The sequence below is a fragment of the Sinohyriopsis cumingii genome, unplaced genomic scaffold, assembly GCF_028554795.1.
Source record: "Sinohyriopsis cumingii isolate HCF-2022 unplaced genomic scaffold, ASM2855479v2 utg001710l, whole genome shotgun sequence".
NCBI lineage: Eukaryota > Metazoa > Mollusca > Bivalvia > Unionida > Unionidae > Sinohyriopsis > Sinohyriopsis cumingii.
Window position 1 is genome coordinate 78609 of NW_028316037.1, and position 19400 is coordinate 98008.

The 19400-nt window shown below is 33.2% G+C and overlaps 1 protein-coding gene across 1 annotated transcript; it reads right to left on the reverse strand.

The window, feature by feature from the left end:
- Nucleotides 1–1289: 1289 nt before the first annotated feature.
- Nucleotides 1290–5821, reverse strand: LOC149771703 (uncharacterized). The gene is made up of 5 exons (XM_089948182.1): nucleotides 5699–5821; nucleotides 4962–5124; nucleotides 4103–4429; nucleotides 2567–2875; nucleotides 1290–2118 (listed from the first exon to the last, which is right to left on the reverse strand). The coding sequence occupies exons 1-5, from the start codon at nucleotides 5708–5710 to the stop codon at nucleotides 1823–1825; spliced, it is 1107 nt and encodes a 368-aa protein (XP_089804308.1). The 5' UTR covers nucleotides 5711–5821; the 3' UTR covers nucleotides 1290–1822.
- Between the last annotated feature and the right edge of the window lie 13579 nt (nucleotides 5822–19400).

Genomic DNA, 19400 nt, shown 5'->3' on the forward strand with positions numbered 1-19400 from the left:
CTTTTGAAATAAGTTCCTAAAACTTTTTTAAGATTGATTTCATATAATGAAAAGTACTATGGTCCGATTTAATGAGTCAAGTTATGATTTGGAATAATAAATAATTTTGTCTTACAGAAGATCATACATATTTGTATATACAGTACATTCAAACTATCGTGCATGACTTGATTTTAGTTTCAAATCTGGTTATTTTCTGAGAAAATCAATTGTGCTAAATGAAGGAAAAACAAAATGGTACAAAATTATTAATTGAAAACGAAGCTACATCAGTACACATTTTAAAGCAATTTTGTAATTCAAAAAAATCAAGGGAATTGACACTTGATCAATACTTTTCTTTGATCGTACGCCTACAACATATTCATTTTTAGGCTGACTTAGAAGATTATCTGTCCTGTTAAGATTTTAATTGCGGAGGCTGGTTATAAATGCTTCATAAATGAGGTTTGAATAAATACTTTGTCCTATGACGTATTGATTTTGTTCCTCGAAATTTACAGAAACAGACTAGTATGATTATTCAATTTTTTAAAGTAGTGTCACTAATAACGGGTATAGATATCTCTGACACCGGGGGGATACAGATGTAGCTTAAGACAGGTTTTGAATCTGCGTATGTTATGAAAACGTTGGTTCCGAAATATACAGCAAACGTTTAAACAGCAATGGTGTAAAACTTTACATGAACTTTCAAAGACAGCAATCGTGTAAGACTTCACATGAACTTTCTAAGACAGCAATTGTGTACGACTTTACATGAAAATTCTAACTAAGATAGCAATTGTGAATGACTTTACATCAACTTTCTAAGCAATTGTGTAAGACTTTGCATAGAGTTTCTAAGAAAGCAATTGTTTTAGACTTAACATGAAATTTACAACTAAGCCAAATCACACTTAATATTAATGAGGCTAATTCGCCAGTCGGACTGAATGTATCTAACGCCACTGGTATGATAGCTGAAACTCTTATCTCTAAATAAAACAACACAAGCTGACAAGTTATCATACAATTCACGGACAATGTATTGACATTAATATGATAAGAAAATAAAGAAACGCTTTGAATAATATTATACATATCTGTACAAGCTAATTTTATCCAAACCGCTGTCCTAATCATTATCCAAACCGCTGTCTTAATCATTATCCAAATGCCCTTTAGGCAGGGATTGTCAAACCGCTTGCATTTTGCAAACACAATAATCAAATAAAACAACATAAGTTATCAATATGTACAAAATTTGTTGTGAAACAAAATTAAAAAGTCGAAAGTATAAAAACCACTCACGTTCATGGTTTATTGTCATAAAGAAGCAGAAGAAATAACATAATCTGATCTAATAAAGTATCAAAGAGGTTACCAAAAAGTATTAACTTGATACTTGACATAAATACGTATATAATGGTACATTTACAACTTTGGAATTAGTCCCTCTGTACGTTACGTATATAATGGTACATTTACAATTTTGGAATTAGTCCCTCTGTACATCCTTAACATGCATTCAAAATATGTACTTGCATTTATGTCATTGAGTATGACAAATCGTTTGTGTTGTACAACTTTACATTGAACAATGGTACACACACACACACACACACACACACACACACACACACACATATATATATATATATATATATATATATATATATATATATATATATATATATATATATATATATATATATATATATGGCAATTGAAACTGAAAGATGTTATTATAATTAAATTCTGATCCATATGTCTGTAAAATTCACAATAAATCAGTTTGTCAGAGATATGTTTATCAATCTGTGCACTTAGATTTTAATATTTATGTTCTTTCATTTTCTAGCCCAAGTCTCTCGGTTTCAATGGCAAGTCTCTGTTTTTCGACCTTTAACCTTTCCAATTCAGCCCTTAGCCTTTCCCGCTCGATGCTTAAACGCACCATCTCAACTTTAAACATTTGGTCAAAGGCCCCATCTATCCCAATATCTGCTTTAAATTGACATTTGTCTGAAGAGGATGGTGGTGGTATTGTGTACGATGTCGAGGAACCAGTAGACGTTACAGTCTGTGTTGAAGGGAGTTCGTCTTCTGCATTACTCAAAAACGACTCCGACGAATCTGAAATATGAATTAGGAAATTATAAAAAGCTTCAGTATTACTTCACATAAAAGCCCACAAAAATAAATCTGAGGAAATTTAATATTTAAGAAAGTGATTATTCTGAATTTAAATATGGAGAACAGGAACAAATGAAATGATATTAGCATGGTTTGTATCTTACTAATATTGTATGGCAATCGATGTGCTGTCTTCGTATGGCTCTGTGAATACTATATCAACACACTGTGGTCAATGATTGCACAGTATCACATTATGCACTGCAAAACAACTTTCACGAATACATTATGTTAACGTCAACGGGCCAATTGAGGTATGCAAATAGTTATTATAAATTCAGAACTTATTGATTTATTTTTGGTATAGATTCAACAATTTGAAATAGAACATGAACAACTTCACAAATTTAAATATCGGATAGAAAAGCAACGTAGCCTCAATAATTACCTTCAAAGTCGACCATAATCGTATCTAAAATGAAACCCTTGTCATCCCAGGCAGCGTAAATACCCTTGTCTAACCAAGATACGTCTCGAAAAGTGAAAGAGAAACGGTTTCCACTCAACAAACAGTTTTGTATTCGAGCCATATAGAACTGTCCAAAGTTTGTACAATTCTCCTTCTTCACATCATACATTAAAACAGGAAAGTTAATGCTGGGGATATACATTTCGATTTGAATTGTAGATGTGTTGAAATTAGTATACGTGAACGGAAGGACCATCGGTGCCTTGTCTTGTCCAGTCAATTTATAACCTAGAAAAGAAAGAAAAACATTAAATGTTGTCATAAGTAGAAATCTTGTTTTAAGTGTAATTTATGTAAGCGCGAAAAAGAAATTGAGTTCGGTTTAAAATCTGTCCACTGTTTATTTACTTTTATGAATATTAGCTATCTCCCGCATCACTGATCTAACGAATTACCATATGCATTATATTCTTCATACATGCAGAGGATTTGTGACCTGGTGGTGGATACGGCACAATCCGGATTGATGATCGTGGAATACAGCCTAATCCAGTGGTTGCCAACCTTTTTTTTTTTTTTTTTTTTTTCCGCAACCCTAAAACATAGATTTTCTGAGCCAAACGATCCTGTTTCCACATTTTAATAAGTTTTGCCAAACTAACGCGAAATTTCTGGCCACTCTCCAGAACGTCCTCGCGACACTGATTTGGGTCATGACCTAGGGGTTGAGGTAATATAGTCTAATATATGGTACTGCTATAAATCTTTCTGAGGGGGCCCCGAGTGACCGAGTGGTTTAAAGCGCTCTTCGTTACGGATCACTGTCATCTCACCTCTGTCTGCGTGGGTTCGAGTCTAGGATTCGGCTAATGTGGGTATGTGAGAAAGCTTGTCAGTAGCTTCTCGTGGGTCGGTGGTTCTTCCCGGGGTTTTCCTGGGTTCTTCCTCCACCATTAACACTGGCCGCCATGCATAGCCTATCGTGTGCTGGAAAATGGCGTTAAACCCCACAACAGCAACAACATCTTTCTGAGCTGAGCAATTAACCACGCCGAATAGTCGTTCCAGTTATATACAGGCACCAGTATCTCGTGTGTGATTAATATTGCTGTATTCAGTTATTCCAGCTGTAAATAGCTACTATTACAGCTACAGAAGGGAGCCTTTTGGAATTCAGTTGACCCTGCTATACATGGGTACCAAACTCCGCTGGGTGGTTAACAGAGTTCGCTTCAGTTGTCCCAGCTGTAAACGAGTACTAGTATTCGCCAGAAGGTTAACGTTGCTGGATTCAGTCGACCCAGCTGAGAGTGGGTTCCAGCATCCGCATAGCGCATACCCTTGCTAATCATTGTAGGTGGAATGATATGTGTACAAATGTATACCCTTAGAGGAAACATGGGACCAATGGAGATGGATTTTCGAGTGCAGGGGAATGGGTCTTAATAAAATTAGTGGTTCTATTATCATTATGTATACTCATGCAATGCAGTCAATATATTTAAGAAAACTTACGTGCGACAAGAATGCTTGTTTTCCCATTTTCGAAAGAATCTTCGGACATTGTGTAATTTCCGCTGTCCATGAAAGTTACATTTAATAGCAGAAAACTGAGACTATTGTGGCTCCTTTTGACGTTTTTAATTCGGCTAGTGTAATTTCTGTTAATAGATATGTAGTTATGATGTTTCTTGGTTGTGTCGTACAGCATCACATTCGTGACATGTAGCTTACTGGCGTAACCGGAAAAATTTATTTCCAAAATCTTGTTTCCAGTCATTCCAAGCTGATCAATATGTAAAGTTGCAGTGTCTCCTTGAGTATACAGATCCGGTTTTAAATCTGAATAATTAAATGTTTGAAATATCAATAAATATGGGATAATAGTAATATGGCTCAGTTTATTGAAAATTTAAAGTGATCTAAATCTTAAATGCAAGAGTATACGTAAATAGTTATGTCCATCCATCCATCCACCTTCCATCCATCCTTCCATTCATCCATCCATGAAATGTTATGAGCCTACAACATTATTCTGTTTTGTTTGATATGATTATCTTTTATTATCTGCCAGTCTGTTTTTAAAGTTTAAGTCTAGATGTTTTTAAACTCCTTTTAAATTCATTGTATCCTTTTTAAAACTTAATTCTATATATTTATATTAATTATATAACCAAGGTAATTTGCGCTCATTTTATGATGGCGTCTTGGCTTTGCCGTAAAATTACCAACCTACCAAACTGCATATCGTGATTTAGCTTTCTCGCTTTAAATATCTACGTTTAAAGTTAAATTCAACACTTAGTCTTATGTTATGTTATACATTTAAAAACATTTGTAAACTATATTGTATTAGATTATTTAGTCTACTTACCTTTTGAATGACCTGCTCCACACAACATGAGAAAAATGCATAATTTAGCTACGATATCCATGATTTTGCACTCAGACGTAGCTCGAAAATTTTCAGCAGGCAATAAGCTAGTCAAAATCTGAAGCAGGAATTGAAGTTTACTTGAATATTGTCGGATCACTGTCTAAAGCAAAAGATTATGATGGAATATTAACTTTGCCTTCGTTCCAATTTAACGAAACCGAATATTAAGATGTCGAGATATTACCAACGTACAGGAAAAGATCGCTTTGTGTGTTAAAGACACCATTTCGAAATATTAGCATAGGACATGTTGAATGATAAATAGGAAGTGTGAGGAAGAAACGATAAGCTTTTGTTGTTTTATTTCATTCAGGGGATAGTACATCGGGGATTTAATAAAAACGAGAGAGTGGTGATCAAGAAGTTGAGCGCAAAGGTCAATATCTCACTTAACATTGCATAGGTGCATATCGTTAAGTCTGATACCTTGATCACTTACCATTTAAGTACTGAGGAGTGACAGAAATAAGAAACCAGACTATGCTTCATCAAATCAAAAAATTAATTCAGTCGTATCTTGTTCTATGGATCTTCTTCTTTCAAAAAGATCACACACACACACACACACACAAACATACACACACACACATTATTTAAAAACCAAAAAGCAATTTAACAATAAAACAAGTACATTGAACCAGAAATAAAGTTGCAAACCGTAACGTGTATTTCACCTTGCTCTGCATACTGTGTATTGATTAGATAACGTAAATGGAGTAAGTAGCATACTGAAACTGTTGACTACACACGATACTATTAAGAATGTGTCTTCTGTCTCCTTAAAATGACATTTCGTAATCCCTTTATCAAGCTCATGAAGACCATGTGATTTCGGTCTGTATTTGCCATGGTTACATAAGGAAACTAAGTAAGGGATTTTCTGTGCTTAATCATAAAAACCATGTGATTTCGGTCCGTTTTTGCCATGGTTACATACGGAAAATAAGTATGTGATTTTCTGTGAATAATCATGCATACTATGTGATTTCGGTCTGTATCTGCCATGGTTACATACTGAAGATAAGTAGGATACTTTTTGCGATTAATCATGCAGACCATGTGATTTTGATCTGTATTTGCCATTTTTTACAGATTTAAGATAAGTAGGAAATTGTTTTCATTAATGATGTTTTTCCCTAAATAAATAAATGCATTTAAAAATAAAATTATAATATTTACTACATATGTGTAGTCAACTTGTTGTTCTTATTTCATTGGTACCATAATTTATAAACTCTTTGATTGTCACAAGTTAACATAACTATGCCTTATATTCTAAAGTACAGTCAATAGTTAATATACATTGGTCAAGTATTCACCTGCATTTAAAGTTTATGTTATCTAGATTTCCTTTTATATACTCTACTCAACAAAGAAATTATCCATTTAACCAAATAATTAATTTGTAATAAGAACTGAATATTTTTCGAAATAGTATTCTCTTTGGGAAGCCGTCGGTGATCATTACACAATGAGGAATGCCGATTAAGAGTCATATAAAGGAAAGATCCTGAAGCCGAACTCTTAGACCCCTACAATACCGCAATTTATTTGTTAAAAATCCAATTTTTCTGTAAGGGCATGAAAACTTAATTAGGTCATCAACATATGCATACAAACATGTATTCCAAATTTAACTTATCTAAATCATGTAGCTTTAGTGAAATTGTTAAGTTGAACATCTCCAAACAGGTGTACGAACGGATATGAAGATTGGCGGACGGGAAAGATCAAATCATAATATCTCTGCTGCAAACAATAGTAGCATAGCAATAGTGAAAACCCAGTTGATTCAGTATTCGGTGAGTAAACTATTGTGAAACACGATAACAAAACAATGACCCCAAAAGCAATGCATTCAACGTGTCACCTAAACCCCGATGCTGAAACCATTACAGACAGGAAGCGAAAACGTTCGAGAACAATACTGCCTTTTACACGAAACCGAAAGTGTGGAGTATACAGGCTGACGTACTAATGCGTGCCTTGCGAGTTATTTTGTGTCAGAAGTGTTAATATCTCAATTTAATTCGAAATGTTTGTATTAAACGATTTATCATAATTATATTCGACGTTAACTACAAATGTAATATTATCCATAAATATTAAACTGATGATTGTAAATTTGATATCCGTTTGATAACTCGCTGTGTTGGAGCAAAGTGGCTCAGTGATTAACATTGCCGACGTCATATTCATGGGGATCCATACTCGAACCCCATCCAGATCAGTCTGACAGACTGCGATTTTGTCCCTCGAGGCAAAGACTTTACTCCAATTGCCTCAATGCTAAACAGCATTCCATGTGGTTTTGCGCCGTTCAAAAGCAACCATCAATCTTTTTATTTTATTTCTTGTCTTCTGCTTCCGAACCAAGGACTTGGGGGGGGGGAGGGGGAGCCTGACTGTGAAATTGAGAATCTGCATGGCTTATCTTATTTTCAGTTTCTAGAGGCATTTCGATCGTTTTAACAACAGTGGCTGTTCATGTAAGAATTTACCTGAAATGTACAGTTACGCAGACCTGGCTGGATCAAAGAGGGCTTTGGCGTGTGTATTTTACACCGAAATGTTAAACTTGTCCTAACCATGGAGCTTACTAATTTGATCACGGAGTGTTAATTTGATCATTTCATTTAGCGACCTTCTATATGCAACGAGGCGTTTCTCGGTTATTATAGATGACAATTCCTAAGTGTACTGCCCTTGTCACCATTCAGTTTTTAATGTGCTTCATTTAAATACCTTTTTCCAGCAAATATTTTTAAACTGCGCAAAACATTTGTAAGACTCTTTGAAACAAAGGGGCAGCAAATAAATACTTTATTTTAGTTTATTTGTCTTTTTTGTTACTTTTTAAATAAAAAAAATCTTTAATTTGTTTTCAAACCTTTTGGAAAGAAACTTAACCTATGGTGAGCTGGTTCTAATTCGGATATATCTATAATACTATCTAGAAAAGTAACTGATATAAATGTAACCACCACACTAACGTTTCGTTCTCCTTTTATTATTATTTTTGTTGAGTAAAACATTTCACATCATTTTGTACTTTGGTTTTGCTCAAGTTGTTGTACCTCCGTGAAGCATTGCCACTTGCGAAAATATTCAGTCTGCGCTACTTTCCTGTTCCTTTAGACTTGCTTGCTAAATGTACCAGATTTCATATTACATTTATTAGTAGATCATCTAACATGCATAAGTAAAGATCACCCTAATTTAAAAATTTAAAGAGTGATTCATCTCAGCAAGTAGTCGCATATTTGGAAATGCGGTAACTATCATTTATTGGTGTATGATATTTTTTTTAAATAGTGAGCCTGTGCAAAGCTTCTTACAACATGCAAGACAGAACTTATGGTATATTCTGCATCCCTTAGTCCGCATGAACCGGGTGGGGTGAATTGTCATAGGAATAGTCGAGAAGAAAATTGAAAGTACATAAATAAATACGTTACATTCAGAAAACTCCACAATGATAAAACAACTGATGGACATATACAGATATGACCGTCAGAACAATACATTCACAGTACATAAGAGTCACGCTTAAGAAACCGTAAAAATGGGTATGGGGAACAATTATCTAACTTACACAATAGCTCTCCAACAATGTATCAGGAAGTGTGGAGTGTAGAGGTGAGTGTACACTATTATTCATTCGTGAGACGAGTATTAGTATTGAACGTGATACTTTTTGCATTCTCCCTATTTATCCTTCTCATTCTCCTCCTCACCTCTACACACCATCTTGACATAAAGTTTTACTTAAGCCATTATATTTACTGTCATGTCAGAGTTAGACTCAGTTTCTAATTTATTCAGTTCTGTCCATTTAGATAAGCATGTCCACCACCACCACCACCACCACCAAAAAAGAAAATTACGGATGGTATCTTAAGAGTGTTACTGACATTTGCCACATTAGAGCTGGAGGCAGTCTAATTAACATAACTGGCTGGGGTCTACAAAATCAGTTTCCCATTCATGAATGATTATTACACGTCTTAATTAAATAATTAATTTTATTCATAGTTCACATTTCTTGCTTCATGTTAAAGAGTTGTTTTGTTATTTTGTATGTAGTTAATATTTATTGGCATCGAATGCGATTTATTCTCATCATAGATAAATCAAACTGCATCCACGTCGGGGTTTTTTCTCCCTCCTTGCTGTTGCTGTTGATGTATTGTTTGTTGGTGCTGTTCGTTTATTCATGGCTATTTTTGTTGCTGTTGTTTGTGCTGTCTTCATATTATTTTTAAATAAAACACAATCCGAATGGACAGAAAACTCTGAAAGAAATTTTAAGTGAAAATACTGGGTATTCTTGTTGTATGGTTTAGTAATTATCTTAATTAAATTATTTATGTTTCATTTCATTTCGTCTGTGTAGGGGTTGATTGGTTGTCAATATAAAGTCCCTGTACATTTTGTTAAAAAATTAATTATACAATTATACTCAGGATTTTAAGCTAAAATAGTCCATCTCTTGTAACTGTTAAAAATTGATCTTCTGTCATATCAGCTCTACTAAGTGATATCAAAACATAGGAGGACACGTCCTACATATGTACTAAAAGTAGGTTCGACCCATTTACAATGTGTGTGCATGGGCATATATATATATATATATATATATATATATATATATATATATATATATATATATATATATATATATATATATATATATATATAGATAGATAGATAGATAGATAGATAGATAGATAGATAGATAGAGACATACATACATACATACATACATACATACATACGTGTGTGTGTGTGTGTTTTGGATTTTTAACGTTGCTTTAACAATTTTCTGGTCATATCGCTACGATGTCTGCAGTATGACAGTTTATAGTGACAGGTACCATGATGACCCACCCATTCACATTATCCTGACACCAGGCTGACCAGTCCTAACACTAACCTCTTAATGATGAGCGCCAAGCGAGGTAGCTGTTAGTATCATTTTTGTACGTGTCTGGTATGCCTCGACCAAGGATCGAACTCACGACCTCCCGCACCCGAGGCGGACGCTCTAACCACTAGGCCACCGGAGCGGTCAAACATACATACATACATACATACATACATACACATACATGCAAGCATACATACATAGATACATACATACATACATACTTACATACACACATACACATTGGTAAGGGATTAAAGGTCTGGCATTCGTGACTATGTTCAGTTTTAGGTTTAGGTTTTCTAGATAATGATCATGGAAGACAAGACAATTTTTATGGATGTACTTTTCTTTAAAGCTTTCAAATTCAAGAGAACTTTCCTGGCTAGTGAGCACGTCGCTAATGTAAATATCATTATGTTTAATCCATTTCTTGTACATAATGGGTAATCAATTTCTTGTGCATGATGGGTAATCCATTTTTGTACATGATGGGGACTTTGTTAACTCTTATTAGTATGTTTATCCATACGCTCGTGGTCGTAAGACCTACATCTGTATAGATATATTTATTTGTAATAATAGATTCCAAGCCAATAAACATCACACCAAAACATGCCTTTTATCAATGATCTGTAGAGATACATCTCCTAATATGGAAATATTTTGATTTGGCATATTTCATATTCAAACAAGTGAACAAATTTGGTTTTTATCGTAAGAAGTCTACGAATCCAAGTTATGTTTAGAGGTAATATAAATGTTAAATATATTTCATTACTAAACCTCCTTTGTAGATTCTCGAAAATATAGCTTTTGATTCTATCCACCTTTGACTTCCATATAAATGTGAAGAATATTTCCTTTCATTCGCTAATAAAATGTTGTGGAGGGATGGGAGGGAGATGAGGGAATGGTTTAATGTTGTTATCACTGGAGTTTTCGTGACTGTTATTTTACCAATTTGTTTTTTAGTTCGTTTTGCCCAATTCCACAAAAACTTCTTTATCAGGTGTGATTTTTATTCAAACTTTACCTGTATCATTTTATGTAAGTCAACTAGTAATCATATATATGCAATAAACTGACAACGAACAGTGCGAAACTAGTATCTAGCTAGCCTGAGCGCTTTCCCTTGCTGAATCTTATGCACTTGAAAGGATTGTTATTCGCCATATGATTTGTATTATATATATATATATATATATATATATATATATATATATATATATATATATATATATATATATATATATATATATATATATATATATATATATATATATATATTATACAGTACTGACATTATCCTGATGGCAATAGATCCTAATGCTAATTGTTTGGATCAAATATGTATTTATTGATTATATACACAATATAAAAAATAATGATACGATGAATTCGGTTGAATCAATTAGTTAGCTCGAGGAGTGTGATATTAAGCACAGAAAAATAATGGTAGTGACCAAATATGAACTAAAACTAAAAAACAAAAAACTGTAATAAATAAAAATGAATGTGAAACTTAGCAGTACTTTGTAATTATTGTTGTACTGTGACGTATTGGGAAATGCAAAATCAGAAAAACCTAATCAGATAATTTAGTTGATTATAAAATACGTTTCTTACATAGCTGAGCGGTCAGTTGTGGAGATGCAAATCAGTTTTCATATCAAATCCACCACATCCTTAATGCTTTTCGTCAATCCTTGGAGCATGGCCTAATGTGTTTAACTAAACTGTCCAAATAGGTTTCAGCGATAACATTTTTGTATTTGTAATCTGTTTAATAAATGTCAGCTATATGATAGAAAATAGTCAGTCTTCTGATAACAATAGATTTACGTGGCTGTTGAGGGACTTACTGGAATTGCAGGTAATCCTATGTTAAAATTATCCTTAGGTATGACATGGAATGATATTATTGGGACAAAAGTATTTATTGGAACAAAATGAAATGGTAACGATAAAAATGTCAGGGGTCAAAATAGTCGAAAGTTTATGGGTACAAATAGGAATGGGAACGTTCAATTTTTCATCTGCAATCCAACACACAATTAGTTATTAATCAAAACATCAAATTCTCTGCCAGTTATTCTTCTCCTTAACTTTTATTTTTTGTTAAGCATGTCTATGAGGTCTGAAAATTCTTCGTCGTCTCTTACAGCCTTGTCCATTCCTTGATGTAAAGAGAAAGTAATATTTGCTAAACCATGTTTTCATTATCAAGCGACACCTCGGTGCATAGGACAAATCGTTGTTGAGAATGTCTTGTTCCACTTAGAATAACAAACAAAATGGGAGAAAATCTGATAGTATTTTGCCATCGGAAAAAAGTACATTTTAAGACTGTGATCAATTTTATGGTACGTGGCCAGTAAACCTTGAGAGGTTTTCTCCTGTGCTTTTTCCAAACTGATTGTTGAGAATACCTGAAATCGTTTGGATAGGATGTTGAGAATTAAAATAAAATCCTGCAGGACGTTTCATAGGAATTCAGTTGGGGATTCGCGAAGCATATATAAAGCTCATCGTGACCAGTAGAATAGACAGGTTTATTAAATGTTAAACCTTACACTGAATCTTGTTATAGGTTACCCACAGCACTAACTGTTCATCAAACATGTGAATCAGTTTAGGAATCAGATAATTGGAACGTATCTTATACGAAGCCTTTGCTATAGTGGCTAATGGGTGTCATTTCGTATGCATTAAATATGCTTGTAAGTGTGATCATACTACCTGGTACACAGGTGTCACTCAAAGCCTGTTATTTCCACTCAATTAAACCCTGACTAGTATGACTGGACAGTGATAACAATTTCTGAAGCTGAGTTTAAGAACTATGATGTATTTAAAAGATACAAAGACGAAATTAATTTCTTATTTTTTCTTAACTCACTATAGTACCTTGGCTTTTCACATAATATGCTAGAATGCGCCTTTCATTGTCCTATAACTTATATGCATTGTCACTACGTATGCGTCTGTATAGTTTATGCGTCTGTACGCACACTTCTATATACGTGTCTATTTTAAGTAAATATTTATTTTTGCTCAAAACTTCAAAAGATAACTTGTAAAAATCATAAAATTGCAAACTAATAAAATTGTTAAAAAGGGCAGCATTTACATCGTTTTATTATGATTTTTTGTTTTATGAACTTTATTGGAGACTACTACAAGCTTCGCAGAGGAATATAAGTAATCACTGATTACGCCATTGTTGTGGAGCTGGCGGTAATTGTCCTAAACTAATTTTATCAATGACACTTTTGAATCAGTTAAATAAACAGCAACGTAAGTTTGGATCATAGTATAACAGAACCTCTGCACACGTTGGTGGTATTTGTCCTACAGTAACTTAGTCACATACTAGTTTATGTCGAATATCAAATAAAAATTGCTAACAGAGCTATTGCCAAAAGGCACGAATGAATTGCTTAGCACTGGAAACATAAATGCATGAATGTAAACATAAAGCACTTAAAGACAGAACTAAAAGTATACGAGAATGTATAATAAGCTTTCAATTCCTTTATTTCAGAAGCACCTGCATATTAACTCAGTAATATTTTTAATTAATATTACTGACTGTTATCTCCCTTATTCGTTATGGTTCATTTACATTTCTTTTCACTCATTCGTTTGCTCAGTTTCGTTCTTATTACGCAGTTTATTTTTTGTAAGACGAATTGAACGATCTGTGATTTTTGGAAAGGGATCACTTAAATGATGAAGTACCAGCATCAGTTTATTATTATTATTATTATTATCTGGAGCACTGGGTTTGTCAGGTAGTGCAGACACGCTTGCAAATATTTCGAAGTTTTGAATTCTGGAAGCAAGTTAAATAACATGCTGCAACCAGTTCCAATACGTTTCCAAAAGTAAGAATCGCATCATTAAATCTCTGTGATGTTCGATTTAATTATCAGATTAGTGATAGTTCGAATAAATTACTTTTAAATGTCTAGCATACCTTTTTAAACAACGAGAGAAGTATTCAGTATTTGTATGTACTTATGCATATGCGAACTCTGTATTTTAATCCTTAAAATGCATGTACATCGCCCGCGCGCGCGTATATATATATATATATATATATATATATATATATATATATATATATATGTATGTATGTATGTATATATATATATATATATATATATATATATATATATATATATATATATATATATATATATATATATATATATATATATATATATATATATATATATATATAAAGGGGACTAGAAAACAGACGTCGTATCTATAGATATAAATACATATATATATAAAGGGAGTTACAAAAGAGACGTCTTATCTTCTATTTTTACTACCTAATAACAAACTATATACGTCACCTAAACATTGGTGGATTCTTGGGCTAAAAGAAGTTTTACAACTTTTGTAACATTTCATTTTAAATAAAAAGAGTGAATACCAGACATTATCTTGCAAGTATTAAATGTTCAGGCTTCAAACGCAGAACTGTTCATACATAGAGGGTCCTACACCAGTAATACTTAAGACTAAGAGGTAATACAGTCTATGTGAAATGTATGTAACGTTGCTTATTGCTGGCCGATTCCATGAGATTTGATCTACTTTATTTTGACCTTATGTAACCTGAGTCAATGCTTTACTTTTAGTCACTTTGGTAACGCACGAGCTCTTAATACTGAAACGTGATGAGTTCAGAAATAAATCCATAACAAAATTATATTTACATTCTTATTTACAATTTACAATATATACACTCCTTTAATTTTGTGTTGCATTACACAATTACACAAGCAAATACATATTTCTCTGTTATACAGCTATCCAGTTAAAATCCCTTTACACTAAAAGTTACAAAATCCCCTGCCCCCTCGCAAGTCTGTGAATCTCATTAAAAGCTACTTTCCCAGTTCATAATTCAGTCTCATTTAAACCCAATGTTTGACACATAAAAACGGGTGAGGGTTCTCTCTTACACTAGGATCACTGCTCTCAGCCAGACAGTCCCGTTTAGATAGACAGCTCCAACTGTTCAAACTGGAAAACAGCTGTCCCCATCATTAAAGCATAACACTCACCCAGTACCTAATTTCATTACAATATTGCTTGTTTTGTATGAAAGAATAAACAAACTGATAAGCCTTGAAGTATAGTCGAAGCCTGTTTGACCGCATATATGATTTGCTAGTTGTAATATTTATATTTAGTTTTATCTGATAAAATTCTTCACATGATTTCACTAGCTGTAAAGAGAAAAGAAACGAGAAACCAATCCAGGTTTCGTTTCGCTGTTATTAAAACGCTTAAATTGGATGATGGTGACTTTTCAAGCTTTCTTTTGATTACGACCTCTAGACGACCAAGATGGTGGTTTTCCAGACCGATCCGTGCGGGATAACCTGCATGATAGTGACATAATGTGCTATATTTTATGCAGATTATGTTATCGTCGTTCATCTTGTTATTCCGACCATGTCAGACACGTAATGTCATCAAATAATTTCATAATAAATCAGTTGTTTTCATACATATAAAATATGTAGCGAATAAGAACGAACCTCTCAGTCCACCCACCCCATGAAAAAATATTACATGGATCTGTTTGCTTTTGCCTTGTAGAAATACAGTGAATACGTAGTCTAGTACACTGACATAATATGTTGTATAGTACACTGCCATGCCAGTGGTTCCTCAGTGTCATCAGTATACTCCCAGCACTGTCGCATGCATATGTGTATCTGTTTGCATTATTTATGTGCGACTTGTCTCCCTTTTGTAACGATTGCATATTTTGCCACATAACACCTGTATTTGAAAAGACAGAAAGCATCATATATAACGCGAAATAAATAAATCCTAAAAATGCAAGCACAGCAGATTCATTATGGTGTGTATAAGTTGAATGACATTGCATGTGACATTCGAGATTTGTTGCACTTATAATGGCACATCTTTTACTCAGATACACCCAAATATACTCTAAGATATATATATATATATATATATATATATATATATATATATATATATATATATATATATATATATATATATATATATATATATATATATATATATATACCGCTCTGGTAGGTGGTCATACCAAAGACTTGTAAAAATGGTAATAACAGCTACCTCATTTGGCACTCAGCATTAGGAGGTTAGTGTTGGACTGGAATGGGCTGGTGCCCGGATAATGTGACTGGATAGAACATCACACTGCATGTTTGTGGCATGATGCCCAGTGCTAGACATCACTATAAACTGCCACACTGCAGACATCATAGCCATATGACTGAAAATTGTTAAAGCTACATTAAAAATCCAAATCACACACACACAGTATATTTATACATTGAAAAGTTTTCAATCATGCTTTCTGTAAGCATTTTAAGCCTACACATTCTGCTATTGACATATCTGATTTACAATTAAAAATGGACTGGACATGCTATATTGTACATGTAAAACTAAAATGGAAGGATACAGTATTTTAATATAACTTTATTTCCTTCATACTGAATATTTGAAGATTTTCACATCCAACGTTTTTTCAGTAATTAGTGAAAATATTTTCATTGCAACCTTAATTTTTAGTTTTGTAACTCACTACATTGAATGGTGGAAGTACGTCAGATAATTTTGAGTTTCATATACCATATTGTCTGTTTATGTGCCTGTCTTGTCAGTTAAGTTTTAAATATTTCATTTGTTATTTATTCAGTTTGTTTGGATAGCAATTAATTAATTATGTATTTATCATGTGGCAAAATTGGTTTCTGCCAAAAACTCTGACTTTCTCATGAATACTGTTCTGTCACAAACTTCTCACAATGCCTCATCCCAAAATAGCCAGAATATCACATTGGTGTGAAACCTGCCAGAAATGGTTTAATTACAGCTGCCAATATTTGTCCTGCAACACCATAAGTTTTTTGGTGGGATAGATGACTCTTTTCAGTCAAACCACTTCCAATCTGGACTTTTATGTCAGTGTACACTGCTTGAGATAGGACCATATATGCTATAATAAATCATCAACATCAAATTCTTTTTATGTTTATGTTGAGATAACTATATCTGAACATAATAGTTACATATACTCAGGTGCAGTCATCACTCACAACCATAATTATAGTCCGAGATGTATTTAATACACTTGAAATCCATGTTTAACAAAAGTAGATGATGATCCTGTATGTACACATGTAACAATAAAATTCAAACACCAGTGAGTAATGAAATTCATGTTGATAAGGATAGAAAATATATTTTTTAACTATATCTTTTAATATATTAATTACAACATAGTAACTTTTCAGTAGAGTAAAATACAAAACAAATACTAGATCGCAAAAACAGTTAATTACAGTTATTTTGTGTTTTTTTAAGATCCAGATAGTATTCTCTCTGTTTGCAAATGTTAGGTTCAGGAATTCCACTGGTAGTTGATGGCGTCCACGGCATGGTTGGTCACTCCATCTTGAGCGTCACCATTTTCCTTTACATATACTTTTTAAAGAATTTGAATGAATTAGGCTATGTTTTAAAAACTGTCTCTTAGTGCTTAAGTTTTGTTAGTCACTGTCTGCGACTCTTAAACAAAATTGTATTATCCTGTCAGAAACAGAATGAGCTATAATTCTCAGAAACTATTAATCATCTGCTATTATGTGTTGAATTTGTATATTTTTATTTGCAGTCTTTGGGGTGCATTTAATGTGCTGGTGTTCAACACAATTGTATTTCTGATGACGGCTTCTCACCTGAGGGCAGTTTTGTCAGATCCTGGAATTGTTCCCCCTCCAGCAACAAACTTGGACTTTTCTGACATGCATAGCAACAAGAAACCACAAACTCTGGTAATAATTCTCAGTTCAGTTTAATTTTAAAATATTACCTATATTGAAATTCTATGTTGTGAAAAGAGGGCATCAGATTGATTGATATCTAAACAAAGATTTCATTGAAAAATGTGTGTTGCCTTTTTCAGAATTCTGATGACCTTTCATTACATTGGCTTGCACAAAAAGATCAGTACATCTCTCAAATTGATAACTCACACCTGCATAACTTGTGAACCTGCTAATAACGGGGTACGGCATAGATCCCATTTTATTTCCTAGAAAATAGCAAAATTATTGGCTGCACTTGTCAGAGGTGTAGAAAATACCAATCAAAACTGGTAAATGAAAGTTTGATATATTGTTCCTTTTATCAGTAAAAATGGTGGTAAGTGCACAGGTATTTGAACCAACATCATTCACAACTTTTAATAAGAAGTTTTATGTTGGGTTTAATTTTCCTTTTAAAAAGAGTAATGAGTACACTATAAATAACAATGTTCAATACAGGAAATTTATGTAAGACTACTGGTTGAAGCACTTTGCCAATTAATTATGTTTTGTTATGTGAAATTTGTAGTGTAGAGTTTAGTTAACTTGGTTTGAGCATAATCATAAGTATGATGTTTCCTCTTGTATTTAAACATGAATGTCAATCAAACTTAACAGCTATGCCTGCAAGCATTTCTGAGATCCTAATTAAGTGCTGACAGTGCATGTTGTAATGTTAAAATCAGCTAAAAGTCGACCTGCTTTGTATTATTGTGTTCATTGCATTCTTTTGTATCAAAACAAATAAAGAAAGTGGAATTATTTTTAAAAAAGTTAGAAATCATGAAAATCATTGCCTTTTATAGGTGTGCCAGATCAACTCATTTCAATTGACCAGTTGAATACGGTTTCAAATATTAGTATGCGGGTAACATTGATCAGTGTATTTTCCTACTTTTTTGGCAATGTTATCATGAGCAGCAAAATGCGAAAGGAGTCCTCGGTGCATGAAAAGCTTTGTTGTACAGGCACGTGTCATTATGGACAAATGAGCTCCAAAGTTTGTAACGAACTTAAATTGCCTAAATTAGTACTCAGCAGTTTGCTCAAAGGCGAACAGAAATTTCGCTATTACTTGCAATGAATTTGCATCATAAATATTTTACTAAAACAATTTTAAGAAATCGAGTTTTGATGTTGAAGTTGTCATGAAATAAATGTTCCTAGTTTTTGAAAACAGAAAATTTTGTTTTGTTGTGAATTAACAATGACACTAATATATCCACATCCACATACAAAAAGCAGTGTTGTAATACACAATGTTTATGCAGGCATACATGTAAGATACAGTGTGACCCCACTATAGTGCACTCCGTTATAACACAAATTCGGATAGAACGTTGTTTGTTGCATGGCTCCTGAAATTACAAATAGATGTATTTTAATTGTGCAAAAAAATAATCTTAAAAAAGTAAGAAAAAAACGTAAAATGTTACTTTTCATTTTGGGGAAGAGACCACGTATGAATAATACAAGACGATTGTGGCCTGGCTCCTGAAACTTTATATGTATTTTCAACGCTCCAATTACGGTCTCGTCTTTAAT